The following is a 22,602-nucleotide window of genomic DNA, read 5'->3' on the forward strand; positions in this document are numbered from 1 at the left end:
ACACTATGAAAGCGGGAATCTGGTGGTTTTTAATTCAAGGATCGAAACCCAATTTTTTTTTATTACAAGTAAAACGTATGTAGCAAACTTAGGTTAGGTTTTAAAATTCAGGAATCAAATGATACTTTCTGCTCTCTCAACCAGTCTCCATCTGGAGCAGTGCAAATCATATAGGTGTTAGGATTCACTACAGTATTCATACAGTATCATTTACACACTTTTCCAAGTTAATTGCATACTAACTTACAGAGTCAAAGAGCTTTTCATTCTTCCTCATGTACGAAACACACATTTTCCGTATTTCATTGTGGTGAATCTGACAGTAGAAAAGCTGAAAAAGAGGCCCATAGCAAACAAGCAAAATGTGAAAAATGTACCAAAATTACATGCATGTTCAAAAAGCAAAACAATCTAGCTACACAACCCAAACTGTTCATACAAAACATACATTTACAAAGAATGGCTTTTTCCCCTTTGCACTAGCGGACAATGCGCATAATTTATTACAAGGAATGCATCTGGTCAAATTAGACGCAACTCTGCCAGTCTGTGCACCAGGAGTAAAATCTACTCCAGCCCCTGGGTGGAGTCGTTTTTCGCCAACATTTACGCCCATTTCCAGGCGTAAATGTCCCAGCCCCTATCGAATGTGTGAAAAAAAAAAAAAGGCCCTTGCAACTTTTTACACCATAATCTGGCACAGTTCATAAATGACCTGCACTGATTAATAAAAAGACACTGAAATTTGGGTTCCTAGTACTTTCACACTAGCGTTTTTCTTTTCCGGCATAGAGTTTCGTCCTAGGGGCTCAATACCGGAAAAGAACTGATCAGTTTCATCCCCATGCATTCTGAATGGAGAGCAATCCGTCCAGGATGCATCAGGATGTCTTCAGTTCAGTCATTGAACAGCGTTTTGGACGGAGGAAATTCCGCCGCATGCTACGGTATTATATCCGTCCAAAATTCCGGATGAGTTGCCGGAATGCCGGATCCGGCATTAATTTACATTGAAATGTATTTGTGCTGGATCCAGCATTAAAAATACCGCAATGTCGGATCCGTCCTTGCGCAGACCGGTAAAAATGTGAAAAAAATATAACGGATCCGTTTCTCTGGATGACATCCGGAGAGACTGATCCGCTCTTGCAATGCATTTGTAAGATGGATCCGCATCCGGGTCGGTCTACAAATGCTGTCAGTTTGCATGCAAATTGCAACTGGCGACTGAACTGCTTGCAGCATCACTCTGCTGCAAGTGTGAAAGTAGCCCAACTTCAACTTACAGATGACACAGATGTGCCCAATTTTTGATGCACAAGGGGGCGCTTCATCATGACGGCACTTCTTATAAATGAAGCCAGCACGGCTATCAGCTGTGAGTTGCTTATCAAACCCCTGGCAAACTGAATTTTTTGAAGATCCATGTGGCTATTCTGCAAATTATAGAACGTGTCCTATTCTGGTCTGTATAATGGGCAAGAGTAGCCCTTTCTATTGATGCGAGCTCCATGGGAGACAGCTAGTAATCGTCATCGGCAAAGCGCTGCATAATATGCATGTCGGCTCTATATGCGAGTAAAATAAAAAACGTAAGTGAGAAAAATACGGAATGCCCATGGCAGGTATCCATACCTTGTGTATCCGTTAAATGCAGAGTGAAATATGGAGACAGCCATGTGCATGAAGCGTTAGGGTACTTTCACACTAGCGTTATTCTTTTCTTCTTTTCCGGCATGGAGTTCCGTCCTAGGGGCTCAATACCGGAAAAGAACTGAATGGAGAGCAATCCGTTCAGGATGCATCAGGATGTCTTCAGTTCAGTCATTTTGACTTTTCAGGACGGAAATAAGCAGCATGCTGCGGTTTTATCTCTGTCCAAAAGTCCAAAATTGAAATGCATTAATGCCGGATCCGGGAAAACGGATCCGGCATTGCGGTCTGCGCATGCTGAGACCTAAAAAATTTGAATTTTTTTATGCCGGATCCATTTTTCCGGATGACACTGGAGAGACGGATCCGGCATTTTAATGCAATTGCCATCAGTTTGCAAACGTTTTGACGGATCCGGCAGGCAGTTCTGGCAACAGAATTGCCTGACGGAATCCTCTGCCGCAAGAGTGAAAGTACCCTTAGGCATATGGCAGGCAAGCTCAACCTGCGGCCCTCCAGCTGTAGGCCAAAATGCCCTGCTGTAGGCTGATAGCTGTAGGCTGTTCGGGCATGCTGGGAGTTGTAGTTTTGCAACAGCTGGAGGGCCGCAGGTTGAGCCTCCCTGGCATAAGGAAATTGGTTTGCTTAATCTGCGTAACCTTGAGAAACAAGGTTGCCCATAGGCCTCTATGTTAGAATTTATAGATACCACACAGCGTACTTTATTGGAGATGTGCCTGCATGGAATAATGTAGGAGACTGAAGGACACCATACAGAAGAAACGAGTTATGACATCAGGGTCTAGTGCAGGACTGGCCAACCTGCAGCTCTCCAGCTGTTGTAAAACTACAATTCCCACCATGCCATGCTGTAGACTGATACCTGTAGGCTGTCTGAGCATGCTGGGAGTTGTAGTTTTGCAACAGCTGGAGAGCCGCAGGTTGGCCAGCCCTGGTCTAGTGAATGGGGAGCTTTCCTGCCACAAGGCAAAGAGTCATTTCTGCGCTGCGTTCAACACTGTGTCAAGGGCGTAGCGGGGAACAGGCCATCGGCCCAACAAGTTTACAGACATTTACGCCTGGAAGCAAGTGTAACATTTGGCAATGATCTAGTAAACATAATTAAATCTTGGCTATACCTAGGGTGCAATATTTGGTATAAAGATGGTTCCAGAGAACTCCTGTGCCGTGGTTTTCCCGCCCAGATGCATATAGTGAGGATCTATACATCGCTGTTAGAACACCTCACTGTCCTATCGGCTCCACTTTCAGGCTGTAAGGGTGACACCCCGGTTTTTACTACTAAAAGGAGTCTTCTGCTATTTTTTGGGAAGCGGAAAACTCAAATACCATCATAAATCACATCTTCTCATCCTCTTGCCCATAGACCAGGGGTAGGCACCCTCCCGCACTTCAGGTGTTTTGAAACTACAATTCCCAGAATGCACACTTGCTCGGCTCTTCTCATAACTCCCATAGAAATGAACGGAGCATGCTGGGAATTGTAGTTTCACAACATCTGGAGTGCCGAAGATTGCTGGCCCTGCCCCAGGCTAAGGCTATATTCACACGTCCGCAATTTCGTTCCGCAAATTGCGGACCCATTCATTCCTATGCGGCAGCACGAAGTGCTGCACGGACACGGAATTGCCGATCCGCACTTCCGTTCCGCAAAAAAATAGAACATGTCCTATTCTTGTCTGCAATTGCGGACAAGAACAGGCATATTCAATTAGTGCCGGCAATGTGCGGTCCGCAAAATGCGGACCGCACATTGCCGCTTTCCGTGTTTTGCGGATCCGCAAAACACGTTGCGGACGTGTGAATGGAGCCTTAATTTTACAGATCACATGGTTAGATCCCTTGTTTAGGGATCATACAAAAATCGTACCAGGACATTGAAACATTACTCCAACCAGGGGCTGGTCTAGTTTTTCCACACGGACTTCTGCACAAAAGGGGAGTAGAACTCCCAACTGTGACAGAACCTGAAGGACCCGGGCAAAAGCCAGTGGGGGACATTTACTAAAATGGCTTTTTGCCAGCCTTAGTCGTTTCCCCTGCTCTGGCATATTACACAGCTAATTTAGGAAGAGGAGTCATACATTTGGCGCACATATAGTAGTCCGTGCTCCTGTCTAAAAAAAAAACCACTATGCCCAGGGGTTGACGTAGTTTTTCCATCTACTAAATTTGCGGCTGGCCGAGTTCCAACCCTACACTTGAAACGTCCTCGCCCATCTCAGGAGGAGAGGACGGGGTAAAAACACTACATTTATGTCACAGGAGCAAAAATAACAAAAATCCCCAAATGCACGTCTCCAGACACTGGGCACATTTACTAAAGCATTTGTGCCTGTTCAGTGTAATAAAATGCTGTTTTTTGTGGGGGGTTTTGTCGCATTTACTACTGAAATTGCACCTGTTTTTTTTTGTTTTTAGTCTTTTCGACCATTTTGATTTGATTACTTCTGCGACTTTTTTTCCCCCCCAACCTATTTATGTACATGCGCCTTTTTTTCCCCCACCTAAATTTGTCCCCAAAACTGTCTAATTTCTACTAGATTCCAGGGCTGGCGTACTTCAGTTTTCAGTGGTGAAGTGCAATTTAGTTTTTTTTTTTTTGCGCAATAAAAAAAAGGGGCACTTTCCAGAAGACATGCGACTTTTCTAGGCAAAGATGACACTTTTTTTAATGCACAGATACATTAGACCAATCTTATTGAATATGAACCCGTCAAACTGAGAAACCACCACTAATTAAAAAAAAAATAATAATAATAAAAAAATACACCTAGAGGAATCCTAGTAAGACTACTTCTGAGTAACTGAGGTAAACTCTGCATGGAGGGCATGGACTTCCCTTGCATACGAGAAGACACGTTCGCCTCATACCTGCTCGGACACGGCTCTGAAGAGGCAGGACGCGTCCTTGGCTGTTAGTTTTCGGTACAGTCCCAGGCTCCCCAGATACTCGTCCATAGTCACCTCATTGAGGGACTTCTGGCCGAAGTACTTCTTCCAGCCCTTGTGCATGACGGCAGCCGTGGCCTCCACTCCTCGCAGTGCGGCTGCTCGGCGGCTGCGGCCCCTTTTATGCCCTCCCTGACAGGCGGAGGAGCAAGTGCACCCGCTCCTCCTCAGCGCAGGAGTCACAACCTTCTGCAATGTGTCCGTCCGGCAAATACCCGACCGGAACCGGCCAGAACATTCTTCCTTAAAGGGCAAAGTAATGGGAGGGGGAAGATGAAGGGGAAAAAACTAGCATTAACCATGCAATGGTCGCTGTGAGGGGCTACCACATTGCCTGTGCTTGCAAATGCAATTACAACTGACAAAGGGTTTACATGGAATAGATTTCAGAGCTTCTGTGACTGAAAACCTCTACTACCAGGAGTAAGGCTAGGTCTACATGACAATGTTTATAATGGCAGTCTATGGTGCGGCACTGCAACATGCGACATGCAGCGTCTGCGACACGACAGTCGCAGAAAATCCATTTGAGATGGCTTTTTCTGCAACTGTTGCGTCGCAGTGCGACACCATAGACTGCCATTATAAAAATTGTCGCGCAACAAATGTTGCAGTGTAGTTGTGCCCTATCTGTCGCACGACTTATTGTCCCTGCGACAAATGTAGTGTAGACCTAGCCTAAAGGGTAGTCGCACACTATGCCCTCTGGTGTGCCCTACATGGGCAACAGTACTCAACACATTTAGACAACAGTCCCATTCACACATGGCAGTTTTCTATAGACCACAGCATGGACCAGGTGTGGTGGCGTTCAGCGGCACCACACGAAAAAAAAATGTCCACTATATACAAATGCCTATAACACAACTTTGCTTCACACACCGGCCTACTTTATTTGCTAAGAGCAGTGCACCAGTTTTTAGTGTAAAAAATACTTGCAAGACTTTGTTTTGTGACTTTTTAAACAACAGGGCTCATTTACCAACATTTTATGCCAGTGTTTAACATAAACTACTCTAGGCAGTCACATGAGGGCACATTTACTAAGACCGGCTTTTTACGCCAGTCTTAGTTTTCCCCTCTGCACTGCCGTTAGATATGTCTAATTTATGATGAGGCGTGTGCCTCATCATAAATTAGGCGCATCTGTGGCAGTCTGTGCCCCTGGCTGGTGTAGCTTTTAGCTTAGGATACTTTCACACCTGCGGCAGAGGATTCTAGCAGGCAGTTCCGTCGCTGGAACTGCCTGCCGGAATCTGGCAATCCTGACACAAACGGATGGCATTTGTCAGGCGGATCCGTCTGACAAATGCATTGAAATACCGGGTCCGTCTCTCCGGTGTCATCCGAAAAATAAGATCCGGTATTTATTAATTTTTTTGCATTTATAAAGGTCTGCGCATGTGCAGACCAGAAAACCGGATCCGTTTTGCCAGAACACTTGGGGCCGGATCCGGCAAGTGTTTAGGATTCAGCATGCTGCGGTATTTTCTTTGGCCCAAAAACGTAAGACGGACTGAACTGATGCACCCTAAACAGATTGCTCTCCATTCAGAATGCATTAGGATTAGGCTACTTTCACACCTGCGTTTAGGTGCGGATCCGTCTGGTATCTGCACAGACGGATCCGCACCTATAATGCAAACGCTTAGATACGTTCAGAACGGATCCGTTTGCATTACCATGATTGTTCATGATAGTGCAAACGGATCCGTTTTGACTTTACATTGAAAGTCAATGGGGGTCGGATCCGTTTGAAAATTGAGCCATACTGTGTCAACTTCAAACGGATCCGTCCCCATTGACTTACATTGTAAGTCTGGACGAATCTGTTTGCCTCCGCACGGCCAGGCAGACATCCGAACGCTGCAAGCAGCGTTCAGGTGTCCGCCTGCTGAGCGGAAGCGGAGGCCTGAACGCTGCCAGACTGATGCATTCTGAGCGGATCCGCATCCACTCAGAATGCATTGGGGCTGGACGGATCCGTTCGGGGCCGCTTGTGAGAGCCTTCAAACGGAACTCACAAGCGGAGCCCCAAACGCAAGTGTGAAAGTAGCCTAAAACTGATCTATTTTTTTTCGGTATTGAGCTCCTGTGACGGAACTCAACACCGGAAAAGAAAACCGCTAGTTTGAAAGTACCCTTACATTTTCACCGGTTTCCAGACGCAAATGTAAGTAAATTTGCCTGGGCTGGAGTCCCAGCCCGGGCATTACCCCCGTCACGCCCGGCTGGCGTACAAGGCGCAATACCGGGCGTGTGCCAAAATTGTGTTGCAGGGCTGGATAGAAAAGGGGACTTGCAACACTTTTTACGTCTAAAAGTGTCGCAAGTCCATTAGTAAATCTGGTAGTTTAGTAAATTTGCCAGGACTGATAGCCCACCCCAGTCCCCGGCATGTAAATAGGGCCTTGTGACTTTTTTTTTAAATGACAAATAGGGATGAGCGAATTTCATATTTTGAAGTTCGTGTTGTGGTAGTTACTGAATTGCGTCATGGATTCCGTTGCCGCGGACAATAATGCAGTTCCATGACGGAATGCATAACGAAATGCCTTTAGAGGCATTCCGTTATTCATTCCGTCATAATAGAAGTCTATGGCCTGCATAACGCATCCATCTAAAGGCATTCCGTTATGGAATTGCGTTATGGTCCGTGGTAATGGAATCCATAACGCAATTCAGTAAATACCACAACACGAACCCACACACGAACTTCAAAATATGAAATTCGCTCATCCCTAATGACAAACATTAGGCGTTAGTAAATGACCCCCAAGGATTTAGGTGTCCACACAAATGATTTGACCTGATGAATGAGCGTTTTGCCCGTTCATCCGAGTTATCTGCGGTACATGAGCCAAATATGAGGAACAAGCGTTCGTACTAACATTAAATCCCGATAATCTGCACGACAATTGCCCAGTGTAAATCTGGCTTTATACTTCTGCCTGCTGGATCCACTTCTGGCTTCGGGTGAAAACCCTCCAATATCTCTGGGGGTCATATACAAACATTTTTAAGCCATATTTAATGCCATTTTTTTGGGCATAAAAAAAGTCACCCGGCCCCTTTCTGCACTTTTTTAAATGCCCATGCAACTATATTTTGTCACACAGACGTTGTTACGCTTGGGAGTGGCCAGGACTTCGGCAAATTGCGCCAGGAGTCAAGGGCTGAAGTAGTTTTGACTCCTGGCACACGGACTGCCAGAAGTGCGCCTTGTCATAAATTAGGCAAATCCTCTGGCAGCTATGGGGGAAACAGACCAGTGTAAAAAGCTGGTCTTTGTAAATGACCCCCTCTGTGTAAACCTTCCCTCATAATCCAACCTGATTGTGGCAGCACCTGAAGTCTGCATTAGGTCAGGATGTACTTGCTTTCAGGTGTGTAAGTAGATTTGGAGAGCTTCTACCACCTGTGGTTACTGAAACAGAATCAGGCAATGATATTCACCCCATAGTTATAGATGGTCACAGCTCCATGCTCCTATATTGCCTACTGGATGTGTGTCTCGGCACTAGGGTGAGGGACTTGAAGGTCATTTCCGCAATATTCACAAAGAAATCTAAAAACATGGGGGAGGTCATTTACCAACAGTTTTATGCCTTTTTTGGCGTTAAATTGTCACACAACCCCTTTTTTTGCAACTTTTTAAACGTCTGTCGCACTGCATTTTTATGCTGCATATGATGCAATGGAATGGCAGGGAACAGGCTGGGGTTGCGAGGCTGGCAAATTTATAAATTTTATGCCCGGAAAAAGGCATTAAATTTGCAGGTGCACAGACTACCAAAAATGCGCTTAATCTGTGATAAGGCGCACACCCCATCATAAATTAGGCGCATCTTCTGGTAGCAATGACGATGAAAATAGGCAGTATAAGGCTTCTTGCACACGACTGTATGCATTTTTCAGTATTTTGTGGTCCGCAAAAAATGGATCCGCAAAAATACGGATGACGTCTGTGTGCATTACATTTCCAACGGAACAGCTGGCCCCTGATAAAACAGTACTATCCTTGTCCGTTATGCAGACAATCATAGGACATGTTCTATCTTTGAGCGGAACAGAAAAACAAAAATACAGAAACTGAAGGCATACGGAGTACCTTCCGTTTTTATTTGCGGATCCATTGAAATAAATGGGTCCGTATATGGAACGTAAACGGGGAAAAAAAGGCAAGAGGCCTAAAGACGTAAATAAAAAATTACGACATTAATAAATGACCCCCAGGCTGTGTCATGTGATCCATTGCAATACAGTATGGGGATCATTTATTAAAGACTAAAATTTTCTAATAGAAAACACATAGGGGGCAAAACGCAGACAAGAATAGGACTATATATATAATATATTTTTTTTGGCGGACCATGGAGCAGAGCAACGGATGCGGACAGCACACGGAGTGCTGTCCGCATCTTATGCAGCCCCATTAAAGTGAATGTGTCCGCATCCGAGCCGCCAACACTGTGGCTCGGATGCGGACCAAAACAACGGCCGTGTGCATGAGGCCTTAGAGTCTTAGACAGTGGGACACATTTATCAAGAGGTTTGGCACCTGTTTCAGTTGTATTTTATGTGTTGGATAGACTTTTCTATTTAATTGCATTTATCGTTAGGTTCACACCTTGTCTTAGGCCCGTTGCAGACGAGCGCCTGTCACGCTGCGAGTCTGCAGTGCAGCTTATGGCCTGACCTCCCAGCACTGACTGGCTCACATAGCATTATATTGATTTATGATGCTATGTAACCCTTACAGTTGTGGAATGTATTGGATAACACTGACCTAACGCTGTCAGCGGTATACAATACATTCCAGAACTGTAAGGGTTACATAGCATCATAAATCAATATAATGCTAAGTGACCCAGTCAGTGCTGGGAGGTCAGGCCTGAAGCTGCTCTGCGGACTCACCCTCATCTGCAAGGGGCCTTAGACTTCACATTGTATTTGCTCATGTTTTATTTTTCCGTCTGTTTCGGAGATTGAGCTAACTGTTTAGTCAGTGGACTAGTGGGATTTATGTAGGTGCACTTTTTTAACATCTAAATTTAATTAGTTTACACGCGCAACACTCTGCCACCTCCTGGCTGGCATATATATATCAGTCAAATCTTTTGAAACTCTGTTGAAGTTAAAAAGTTTAAAAATTAATTGATGTGATTTTTTTTTAAAACATGTTTGTGACTTTTCTGGGGAGAATGTGCCTTCCTAAATCATTAGATCATTGACTTTCATAAGCCACACCAGACGTAAATTACCTAGAAAATACAACACTCTTTAAGACAATCTAAGGCTACTTTCACATCTGCGTTCGGGGCTCCGCTTGTGAGTTCCGTTTAACCACCTCCGGACCGCCTAACGCACATGTGCGTTCCGGAGGTGGCAGGCTGGCGCACAGTCACGCATATACGCGTCATCTCGCGAGACGCGAGATGACGCGAGTATGCGCGTGCGCAGTTCGCGCCGGCATTTCTTAGAGACGTATTTCGTCAGCAACCTGCCAGCCAATGATCGTGGCTGGCAGGTTGCTGATTTTTAAAAAAGCCAATGAAAGTGCCAGATATCAGATCATATTAGTAAATATGATCTGATATATGGCTGCCTGCTCCTCTGCTGGTTCTTTTCGTCGGTTGGATCCAGCAGAGGAGCAGGCTTCACAGTGAGTACACCAAACACTACACTATAGCCCCTGATCACCCCCCTGAACCCCAATTAACTCTTTGATCACCCCTTTGATCACCCCTGTCAATCACAAGTGAAAAGAAAAAAGTGATCAGTGCAAACTGTCACTTTTTTTTTTCACTGTTATTGACCGTTAGGTTTTAGGTATAGTTTAGGTCCCTTGGTTAGGTAGTTAGCGATCAGTTAGCGCCCAGCCCACCGCACCGCAGTCCGTTATTCGCTGATTAGCGTATCGCTAATCAGCATTTGTACTTTTATAGTATCTGAAAGTGATCAAAACTGATCACGGTCAGATCTATAATAGTACTAGTGTCACTTTAGTTCGCCCTCCACCCAAAACGCAGTGTTTGCCCGATCGGGCCTGATCGGTCGCCCACACGTGCGTTCGCCCACACCCGCCCCACCGCAGTGACAAAAAAAAAACTTTTTTTTGATCACTGCACATTCACTTTACACGCACTGCGGCGATAAAAAAATCTGTTTTGATATTTTTTATCAACCGCAGCGGCCTCCGGTACTTCGCTAGCCTCCCCTTTGTAAGACAGGCTTGCTTTTTTTTTCTTGGGTAGTCTCAGGGAATACCCCTAAATTTAGTTGCCCACATGTCTAACAGGGGTTATTCCTCTGAAGAGGCCTACAGGCTTCTGACCCAGTCGGATGAGGAGTGGGAACCCTCATCTGATGAATCCAGCGGGTCAGAATACGAACCTGTAGAAAGCAGTGGCTCTCTGACCCAAAGTTCGGACGAGGAGGCTGAGGTCCCTGATACCACCAGGCGTACCCGGCCCCGTGTCGCTAGACCGCAGGTTGCGCAGGATCCGCTTCAAGAGCAGCAGAGTGGGGCTGGTGCTGTCGGATTACGTGGTGAGGCATACACCAGCAGCCCAGCCCTCCCTGGACCTAGTACCAGCACTGCCGTACAACCTGGTGAAGTAGCGAGCACCAGAAGGGCAGTTGAAGCTGGTACGGTGGCACGTGCAGTAGGTGACCCCGTCGCAGCCACCGCAAAGACGTGCCCGTAGAGCCCCTAGAATCCCAGAGGTGCTGGCAAACCCTGATTGGCAGTCCCCAACTTCAGCCGCACCTGTAGTTTTCCCTTTCACTGCCCAGTCTGGAGTTCGGGTTGAGACGGCTCAGATCGGTTCGGCCCTGGGATTTTTTGAGCTGTTCTTGACTGCGGAGCTTTTAGACATAGTTGTGGCCGAAACAAACAGGTATGCCACACAATTTATCACCGCTAACCCGGGAAGCTTTTATGCCCAGCCTTTCCGGTGGAAACCAGTCCAAGTTTCCGAACTTAAAACTTTTCTGGGCCTCCTCCTCAACATGGGCCTGACAAAAAAGCATGAATTGCGGTCATATTGGTCCACGAACCCGATTCATCACATGCCCATGTTCTCTGCTGCCATGTCCAGGGCACGTTTTGAGGCCATCCTGCGGTTCCTGCACTTTAGTGACAACACCGCCTCCCGTCCCAGGGGCCACCCTGCTTTTGACCGGCTCCACAAAATTCGGCCCCTCATAGACCATTTCAACCAGAAATTTGCAGATATTTATACCCCAGAGCAAAACATCTGCATAGACGAGTCCCTGATACATTTTACCGGGCGCCTTGGCTTCAAACAATACATCCCAAGCAAGCGCGCCCGGTATGGGGTCAAATTGTATAAGCTCTGTGAAAGGGCCACAGGCTATACCCACAAATTTCGGGTCTATGAGGGAAAAGATCAGACCCTGGAGCCGGTCGGTTGCCCTGACTACCTGGGGAGCAGTGGGAAGACAGTTTGGGACTTGGTGTCACCCTTATTCGGCAAGGGGTACCATCTTTATGTGGACAATTTTTACACAAGTGTGGCCCTCTTTAGGCATTTGTTTCTAGAACGGATTGGCGCCTGTGGTACCGCGCGAACTAGTCGCGCGGGCTTCCCCCAACGGCTCGTTACCACCCGTCTTGCAAGGGGGCAGAGGGCCGCACTGTGTAACGAAGAACTGCTCGCGGTGAAATGGAGAGACAAGCGTGACGTTTACATGCTCTCCTCCATTCACGCAGACACGACAATACAAATTGAGCGAGCAACCCGTGTCATTGAAAAGCCCCTCTCAGTCCACGACTATAACCTCCACATGGGAGGGGTCGACTTCAATGACCAGATGTTGTCTCCGTATTTAGTTTCCCGACGCACCAGACGCTGGTATAAGAAGGTGTCTGTATATTTAATTCAATTGGCTCTGTACAATAGTTTTGTTCTCTACAGTAAGGCTGGGAGAACTGGATCCTTCCTCAAATTTCAGGAAGAGATCATCGAGAACCTCCTGTATCCAGGAGGTTCCGTGGCCCCAACCACCAGTGTAGTTAGCCGTCTACACGAGCGACATTTCCCCAATGTCGTTCCTGGTACCTCAACCCAACCGTCACCCCGAAAAAGATGTTGTGTCTGTAGCAGGAGTGGAATAAGGCGTGACACCCGCTATTTCTGTCCTGACTGTCCGGACCACCCTGCCCTATGCTTTGGAGAGTGTTTCCGGAAGTACCACTCACAGGTACACTATTAGCATAGGGATCATCTCACCAGGACAGGCACACAGGGCTATTAGGGCCCATTCACTCACTGCTGCTGCAAACGTCTCCTTTCACATGGGACAAAGTGCATAACGCACTTCGCCACATCTTTGGGCGATTTGCGCTTTGCACATTGACCCATGGGGAAGGAGAGGTTTGTTCTATAAAGGTAAAAAAACAAAAAAAAAAACAGGTAAGCAAACAGGTTAATGTTTAGTTCCAAAAGTTAAAGTTACATGTTCTGTTCCAAAGTTAATAAAATTATTGCGTTGTGGCCTGGTTTTTTCTTTTTTTTTTTTTTTCTTTTTTTACCTTCCAGGTGGACCAACTGATCTACTAGCTGCAGCACCGATGTGCATTCTGACAGAAGCATTGCGCTGCTGTCAGATTACACGCAAGTCGGTGTATGCGGCGCTGCAAGACGGGATTTTCTCCTCTGCAGTGACAGATACGTTTGCCGAGGCATACGAGCTGAGGAGGAGGCGGCGTTCCTATGCTTTGGCAAGCACTTTGTATATATATATATATATATATATAAAAAAAAAAATCCCGGCAATGATTTATTCATCCACATCGATTGATGCGAATGGAGAAATCTGGTTTGCCAGGGCATACGAGCTAAGTGGGTATGGATGTAGGGCGGAGCTCCTATGTCCTGGCAGACGCCTTTCCCCTCCATTTTTTTTTTTGGCAGAGATTTTTTCATCCACATTGATCGATGCGAATGAAGAAATCTGTGCTGTTCATTTTTTTCTTTCAGCCCAGAGGCTGAACGGAAAAAAAAATCTCATTACCTGTATGCTCAATATAAGGAGGATAGCAGAAACTCCTAATGCTGGCCATACATGTAATGATTGCGGAGACCCTCAAATGCCAGGGCAGTACAAACACCCCACAACTGACCCCATTTTGGAAAGAAGACACCCCAAGGTATTTGCTGAGGGGCATATTGAGTCCATGAAAGATTTAAATTTTTGTCCTAAGTTAGCGGAAAGTGAGACTTTGTGAGAAAAAACAAAAAAAAATCAATTTCCGCTAACTTATGCAAAAAAAAAAAAATTTCTATGAACTTGCCAGGCCCCTCATTGGATACCTTGGGGTGTCTTCTTTCCAAAGTGGGGTCACATGTGGGGTATTTATACTGCCCTGGCTTTTTAGGGGCCCTAAAGCGTGAGAAGAAGTCTGGGATCCAAATGTCTAAAAATGCCCTCCTAAAAGGAATTTGGGCCCCTTTGCGCATCTAGGCTGCAAAAAAGTGTGACACATCTGGTATCGCCGTACTCAGAAGAAGTTGGGGAATGTGTTTTGGTAGTGTCATTTTACATATACCCATGCTGGGTGAGATAAATATCTTGGTCAAATGCCAACTTTGTATAAAAAAATTGGAAAAGTTGTCTTTTGCCAACATATTTCTCTCACCCAGCATGGGTATATGTAAAATGACACCCCAAAACACATTCCCCAACTTCTCCTGAGTACGGCGATACCAGATGTGTGACACTTTTTTGATGCCAAGGTGGGCAAAGGGGCGCATATTCCAAAGTGCACCTTTCGGATTTCACCGGTCATTTTTTACAGATTTTGATTGCAAAGTACTTCTCACACATATGGGCCCCTAAATTGCCAGGGCAGTATAACTACGCCACAAGTGACCCCATTTTGGAAAGAAGACACCCCAAGGTATTCCGTGAGGGGCATGGCGAGTTCCTAGAATTTTTTATTTTTTGTCGCAAGTTAGTGGAATATGAGACTTTGTAAGGAAAAAAGAGAAAAAAAAAAATCATCATTTTCCGCTAACTTGTGACAAAAAATAAAAAATTCTAGGAACTCGCAGTGCCCCTCACGGAATACCTTGGGGTGTCTTCTTTCCAAAATGGGGTCACTTGTGGCGTAGTTATACTGCCCTGGCAATTTAGGGGCCCAAATGTGTGAGAAGTACCTTGCAATCAAAATGTGTAAAAAATGACCGGCGAAACCCGAAAGGTGCACTTTGGAATATGTGCCCCTTTGCCCACCTAGGCTGCAATAAAGTGTCACACATGTGGTATCGCCGTACTCAGGAGAAGTTGGGGAATGTGTTTTGGGGTGTCATTTTACATATACCCATGCTGGGTGAGAAAAATATCTTGGTCAAATGCCAACTTTGTATAAAAAAATGGGAAAAGTTGTCTTTTGCCAAGATATTTCTCTCACCCAGCATGGGTATATGTAAAATGACACCCCAAAACACATTCCCCAACTTCTCCTGAGTACGGCGATACCACATGTGTGACACTTTTTTGCTGCCAAGGTGGGCAAAGGGGCGCATATTCCAAAGTGCACCTTTCGGATTTCACCGGTCATTTCTTACACATTTTGATTGCAAAGTTCTTCTCACACATTTGGGCCCCTAAATTGCCAGGGCAGTATAACTACCCCACAAGTGACCCCATTTTGGAAAGAAGACACCCCAAGGTATTCTGTGAGGGGCATGGTGAGTTCCTAGAATTTTTTATTTTTTGTCGCAAGTTAGTGCAATATGAGACTTTGTAAGAAAAAATTAAAAATAAAAAATCATCATCATTTTCCGCTAACTTGTGACAAAAAATAAAAAGTTCTATGAACTCACTATGCCAATCAGCGAATACCTTAGGGTGTCTACTTTCCGAAATGGGGTCATTTGTGGGGGTTTTCTACTGTCTGGGCATTGTAGAACCTCAGGAAACATGACAGGTGCTCAGAAAATCAGAGCCGTTTCAAAAAGCGGAAATTCACATTTTTGTACCATAGTTTGTAAATGCTATAACTTTTACTCAAACCCTTTTTTTTTTTTGCCCAAACATTTTTTTTTTATCAAAGACATGTAGAACTATAAATTTAGCGAAAAATTTATATATGGATGTCGTTTTTTTTGCAAAATTTCACAGCTGATAGTGAAAAATGTCATTTTTTTGCAAAAAAATCGTTACATTTTGATTAATAACAAAAAAAGTAAAAATGTCAGCAGCAATAAAATACCACCAAATGAAAGCTCTATTAGTGAGAAGAAAAGGAGGTAAAATTCATTTGGGTGGTAAGTTGCATGACCGAGCGATAAACGGTGAAAGGAGTGTAGTGCCGAAGTGTAAAAAGTGGCCTGGTCATGAAGGGGGTTTCACCTAGCGGGGCTGAAGTGGTTAAAGGTTCTCACAAGCGGCCCCGAACGGATCCGTCCAGCCCTTATGCATTCTGAGTGGATGCGGATCCGCTCAGAATGCATCAGTCTGGCAGCGTTCAGCCTCCGCTCCGCTCAGCAGGCGGACACCCGAACGCTTTTTTTTTTTTTTTTTTTTTTTTTTTTTTTCACGGTAATGCAAACGGATCCGTTCTGAACGGATCTAATCGTTTGCATTATAGGTGTGGATCCGTCTGTGCAGATACCAGACGGATCCGCACCTAAACGCAGGTGTGAAGTAGCCTAAGAAATGGCAAAAAAACAATTTATTATTATTATTTATTATTAAAGCGCCATTAATTCCATAGCGCTGTACATATGATAAGGAGTGCACATACATAATACAGACAATTGCACTAATCATAAACAAAACGAGTTACAAACTGGTACAGAAGGAGAGAGGGCCCTGCCTGTGAGGGCTTACAATCTACATGGTATGGGAGAAGGACACAGTAAGAGAGGGTAAAGCTGGTCATGGCGGTATAGAGGCAGCAGGGTCACTGGTTGTAGGCTTGTCTGAAGAGGTGGGTTTTCAGGTTTCTTTTGAAGGATTCTACTGTAGGTGAGAGTCTGATATGTTGGGGTAGCGAGTTTCAGAGTATGTGGGATGCGCGGGAGAAATCTTGGAGGCGATTGTGGGAAGAGGCGATAAGAGGAGAGGAGAGAAGGAGGTCTTGTGAGGATCGGAGAGTGCGTGTGGGGATGTATCGGGAAAGTAGCTCAGAGATGTAGGGAGGGGACAGGTTATGGACGGCCTTGTATGTATTTGTTATTACTTTGAAGTGAATTCGCTGGGCAATGGGGAGCCAGTGAAGGGATTGGCAGAGGGGAGAGGCAGAGGAGTAATAAGGTGAGAGGTGGATTAGTCGGGCAGCAGAGTTGAGGATAGATTGGAGGGGTGCGAGAGTGCTAGACGGAAGGCCACAGAGAAGAGTGTTGCAGTAGTCTAGGCGGAAGATGATGAGGACATATACAAGCATTTTCACAGATTGAAAGTTAAGGAAAGCGTGGATGCGGGAGATGTTTTTGAGTTTGAGGCTACAGGTGGTGGAAAGGGCTTGGATGTGCGGTCGGAAGGAAAAAGGCAGAATCCAAGGTCACTCCAAGGCAGCGGACTTGGTTGACCGGGGATAGTGTGCAGCCATTGATCGTATAGCACTATATGAGAGTGTAGCAGGGAAGGAGGTGTCAGAGGGTGTCAGCCATGTTTCTGTGAGACCCAGAAATGAAAGTTTTTGAAAGATAAAAAGTTCATGAATGTAGAATAGTTTGTTACAAACAGAGCTTGCATTCCATAATGCTCCTGCAAGAGGAACCAAAGGAGCAGGGGTCAGAGGAATGGTTATTAGGTTTAAGGGGTTGTAGAACTTTGTAGAAGGAGATTTGTAGTAGGGTTGGGCGATATACCGCGGTATAAAAAAAACGTTGATATGGCGATATCGCTGTTTCCAAAATACTGCGGTATTTTGTGACGTCATCAAAGCGGTCAGCGCACATTGTGCACTGATCGCTTCTAAACGTGCACCCGCCCGCCCCTGCACCTTGCATAGCGCTGCCGCTGAGTAACATTACTTCCTCTTGCTCCTGGCCTGGCTCCTTCTTGCTCCGCCTCCCTTAGTCAAGTCTCCACCCACCATCTGACATCACCATCGTCACCCACCAGTGTCGGCTCTATTGTATATGTGGCGATCCCCTGTGTGAGTACTGGTGTCTCTGGAGAGACTTTTCCTGCGGCTGCCTCACTAGTGTGTGCTCTGATGACAAAATTATAAACGTACTACTTCCCGCAGCGGCCGCCCCGACTCTCCCTCCTTCTTGCTCCCATATTCAAATCTCTGCCCACCGGCATCTGATGTCAGAATCGGAGCACACAAGCGAGGCAGCCGCGGGAAAGGTATATCGCAAAGTATTACTGCATGTATGGTGGCCTGTGGCCACAAGACCTTATTATAACGCCTCCTTGTGGCCCTACATACAGTGTAACGCCTCCTTGTGGCCCCCCATACAGTGTAACGCCTCCTTGTGGCCCCCCATACAGTGTAACGCCTCCTTGTGGCCCCCCATACAGTGTAACGCCTCCTTGTGGCCCCTGATACAGTGTAACGCCTCCTTGTGGCCCCCCATACAGTGTAACGCCTCCTTGTGGCCCCCCATACAGTGTAACGCCTCCTTGTGGCCCCCCATACAGTGTAACGCCTCCTTGTGGCCGCCCATACAGTGTAACGCCTCCTTGTGGCCCCCCATACAGTGTAACGCCTCCTTGTGGCCCCCCATACAGTGTAATCAGTGTAACGCCTCCTTGTGGCCCCCCATACAGTGTAACGCCTCCTTGTGGCTGCCCCCATACACTCATTTGGGTACTGACCAGGAAATGGCTTACAAGCCAAATGGTGCGCGCAGATAGGGATCTTGGCTGGGGGTTCCAACTCATCCAGACAATTCAATAATCCGCAGCACTCGCCGGTAAATAATGAAAATAGTGGTGATTTATTCACTCAAGCAGCCAGTATACAGCGACGTTTCGACCTCAGTTGGTCTTGATAAGGCTGCTTGATAAAGACCAACTGAGGTCGAAACGTCGCTGTATACTGGCTGCTTGAGTGAATAAATCACCACTATTTTCATTATTTACCGGCGAGTGCTGCGGATTATTGAATTGTCTGCCCCCATACAGTGTAACGCCTCCTTGTGGCTGCCCCCATACAGTGTAACGCCTCCTTGTGACCCCCCATACAGTATAACGCCTCCTTGTGGCCCCCCATACAGTATAATAACGTTTCCTTGTGTTTTTTTTCTTTTAAACGGGTATTTATCGCGATCTATATCGTTATCGCGATAAATTTTTTAATATCGTTATCGTCTGAATATTTTTGATATCGTCCAACCCTAATTTGTAGTGGGACATGGAGGTGATAGTGGGGATTTGCTGAGGGGGCCTGGATTTGGAGAGATATCACCAGCAATAAGGAGAAACAGAGAAAGTGTTAATAGGTGAGAATAAGAGAGGGCATGAGATATCTGTGTGTGTTTGGGAAGGAAGTGTTTTATGTTGGCAAACAGGTTTGTGCAAGCGGTCAGATGAGAAGGTAAGATGGAGGAAGAGATGAATAGTTCCTTGCTGGGTGAATGGATGTGGGGATACTTCAGGAGGTTGTGGAAAAGTGGGAAGAGTAAGATGAAGAATTGAAACATTGTTTGCAGTAACAATGTCTGTAATCTCCCGTGTTCCCCTTCTGGTCACATTCTGGTATATTCAATATGTGCACTTAAAGGACTGTTTCACACGAGCAGATGCCCAAAGAGTTGCACTTGAAAGATGTTGCATTTGGAAAGACCAAGGTCTGGAAGACCTAGGAACTTAGATTTATACCACTCAGTGTTCAATCAGGTGTGAACAAGAGGGGAGAGGGTCACATTTGGCCTAATCAAGGGAGGACCAGATACAGGGGTGAACTAGTCAATGTAAACAAATACTCAATAAATCCAGCAGGGAAAGAGACATTAAAGTTCAATTCAGACATACCAGGTTTTAGAAGGAAAGATGAGAGGGGTGGACAATATCAGACTCTGGAAAAGTTGGGTGCAGCAGTTAGGTTAAATTCAGACATACCTGGAGAGGAGAGAATTGGGTAATGGTCAGTAGGCAATGGTGACAAAGTGAATTCCATATCCATAATATTACATTCTGGTGGCTATCCGACTGTTTAAGGAGGGTAGTCAGGGACTGGGGGTCCCCTTCCCCCCTTTCCCCTTCATAGTTCTTTTAGGGCACTTTGCTGGCCCCTGTTTGGGAGTTTAAGGGTTAGGAGTCAGGGAAGGGTTAATAGTTAGTGAGGCAGGAAGAGGAGGTGGGTTGCGGGAGGGTACTTATGTGCTGGTCCCGCCCATTCTCTCCCTCTTGATCGGAAGCGCGGTGCCCCACCCTCCCTCCCTTTTGTTTGAGATATTTAGAAGTTTTATGTTATTTAATATTTATATTCCTGTTATTTCATATTTATTTTGGCAATGTGTATGCCCCAAAGGGGGGCAGTGTGCGGTTTTGAAGGATTTTTTAAGTCACAGCTGGCGGCAATTTACTGTTACCCAAAACGTTGTTAATGATGGGTTCGGCGGAACTGCCCGTTGGGAGTCCAGCAGTTGGCAGAACGCGCGGTTTTATAATGTTTGCCGTTTATAAATAATAAAAATAGCTGTGGCCGACTACCACCCTGCAGTAAAGAAGTTAAAGGAAAGAATGTGGTCAGTGTCCTTATTTGGGGGATGGTTCTAAGTACGGGCCAGTGTGGGTAGGGGTGTCCCCTCCCCTCCCTCATCCCTTTGTTATTACCAACAGTCTGGTATAATTCAGTATGTGCACTTAAGAGTTGCACTTGAGAGATGTTGCATTTGGAAAGACTTAAATAGAAACGTGATAAATGGGAGAAACTGAAACTTTAAAACCCACAGAAAAACAGGTGCAAAAATAGGTGTAAAATTGTACTAGCATAATAAATATGCCCCTTTTTTTTTGTTTTTTGGTCGCATTTACTAATGAAATTGTGCCTATTTGGAAGGCTTTTGTGCCTCATTTGACTCGTTTTATATATTTTTTTAGACCAATTTAGAAGTTTTCTAAATGTTGGGACTTTTTCCAACCTATTTATGTAGGTGCACCTTTTTGTGTACTTTGTTGCAAAAACAATCTAAGGGCCCTTGCACACGACCGTATGCCCTCCGAGACATACTGTCCATGATCAGGCCATATGTCCCTGCATTGATCGGGAGCACACAGCATCATAGATTACAATGATGTTGTGCATGTAGGGCCGCCCACGGGGCTATTGTCCTGCACTCATAAGATCATATGAGTGCAGGACAATAGCACCGCGGGCGGCCCGATGTGCACCGCTTCGTTGTAATCTATGATGCGGTGTGCTCCCGTGCTCACAATCAATGCCGCTTCGGGACATATGGCCCCTCACGGACCCTATGTCTCGGAGGGCATACGGCCGTGTGCAATGGCCCTAATTTCTACTCCACTCTATGGCTGGCGTATTTTTCTTTGTTTGTTTTGAGTGGTGAATTGTGACTTTTTGCATAAAAATTGCACATTCCTGGAGACATGCAACTTTTTTCATGCGTAAATAAATTAGACCAGCCTAAGTGAATATGAACCTGTAATAAGATCATGTAGTGTCAAAATAGTCACAAAGGGCATTTTTTTTTTACTATTTTAAAGGGATTCTGTCACCTCCCCTAAGCCAAAAAACGATTTTAAAGCAGCCATGCAGCACAGCTTACCTGGATTAGGCTGTGCTCTTTTATCTTGCAATCCGTCCAGCAGTTACTGCAAAAAACGACTTTTATTGATATGCAAATGTGTCCTGAAGGTGCCCAGAGGGGCGTTTTGTTCTTCTTAGAGAGCCCAGTACCGCCCCTCTTACAGTGCCCAGCCCGCCTTCCTTGCACTGCCTAACCGCCCCCAGCCTGCCACAGCCTCTCCTCCCTCTCCCTCACACCGAACGAACTCTCGCACAGGCGCAGTACCCACTGAGGGCTGCGCCTGTGCGATCAGCAGGAGACTGAGGGCAGGAGCTTCATCATCGTTACTGGGCATGCGCCGAGCCCAGTGACGTCTGATGCTCGCTCTTCCCTGCTGACTGAGGGAAGAGCGAGCATCGGACGTCACTGGGCTCGGCGCATGCCCAGTGACGAGGATGAAGCTCCTGCCCTCAGTCTCCTGCTGATCGCACAGGCGCAGCCCTCAGTGGGTACTGCGCCTGTGCGAGAGTTCGTTCGGCGTGAGGGAGAGGGAGGAGAGGCTGTGGCAGGCTAGGGGCGGTTAGGCAGTGCAAGGAAGGCGGGCTGGGCACTGTAAGAGGGGCGGTACTGGGCTCTCTAAGAAGAACAAAACGCCCCTCTGGGCACCTTCAGGACACATTTGCATATCAATAAAAGTCGTTTTTTGCAGTAACTGCTGGACGGATTGCAAGATAAAAGAGCACAGCCTAATCCAGGTAAGCTGTGCTTCATGGCTGCTTTAAAATCGTTTTTTGGCTTAGGGGAGGTGACAGAATCCCTTTAATGTCTGTGCGACAATGTCACACAGGTGTTTTTATGCCAAGTACAACAGATGGGAGGAATGGGGGCATGAAAGGGGCTGTGCTACGGCTGGAACTCTGGCCCTGGCAAATTTACCTTTTCAGACAGGTGCACGGACTACCATATATGCAGAATTCACCTAATTTATGACGAGGCACACACCTCGTAATAAGACATCCATGTACTATGGCAGCGCAGGGGTGAAAACTAAGAGTGGCGTAAAAAGCCATCTTAATAAATGTCCCCTGTTGTGTTATTCTACAGTTTTTTTCATATGCTTGAAAAAAATGCATGAAAACTTCCAATGCGCACCCAAAACCGCTGTTTTGTGGATTTTGGTGCCGTTATGGCGCAGAAACGAACATAAACCCGCACAGAAATTTGTGCAGATCTTATGTGTGTTATGTGTGCAGGTGGCCTTAAAGGGGTTAGAGATTTTGATACAGATGGCCTA

At 46.0% G+C, this 22,602-nt stretch overlaps 1 protein-coding gene across 1 annotated transcript in view; it reads right to left on the reverse strand.

Moving 5' to 3' along the window:
• The window catches only part of LOC122946199 (putative bifunctional UDP-N-acetylglucosamine transferase and deubiquitinase ALG13), a 118,176-nt gene extending 113,487 nt beyond the window's left edge, over nt 1-4,689 (reverse strand). The window contains exons 1-2 of the mRNA XM_044305637.1: nt 4,549-4,689; nt 248-331 (exon numbers count right to left, since the gene is read on the reverse strand). Coding sequence (XP_044161572.1) covers nt 248-331; nt 4,549-4,689 — 225 coding nt within the window. The remainder of the gene's footprint in view (nt 1-247; nt 332-4,548) is intronic.
• Nucleotides 4,690-22,602: the final 17,913 nt, after the last annotated feature.

Source organism: Bufo gargarizans, chromosome 9 (assembly GCF_014858855.1).
Source record: "Bufo gargarizans isolate SCDJY-AF-19 chromosome 9, ASM1485885v1, whole genome shotgun sequence".
Classification (NCBI taxonomy): Eukaryota; Metazoa; Chordata; class Amphibia; order Anura; family Bufonidae; genus Bufo; species Bufo gargarizans.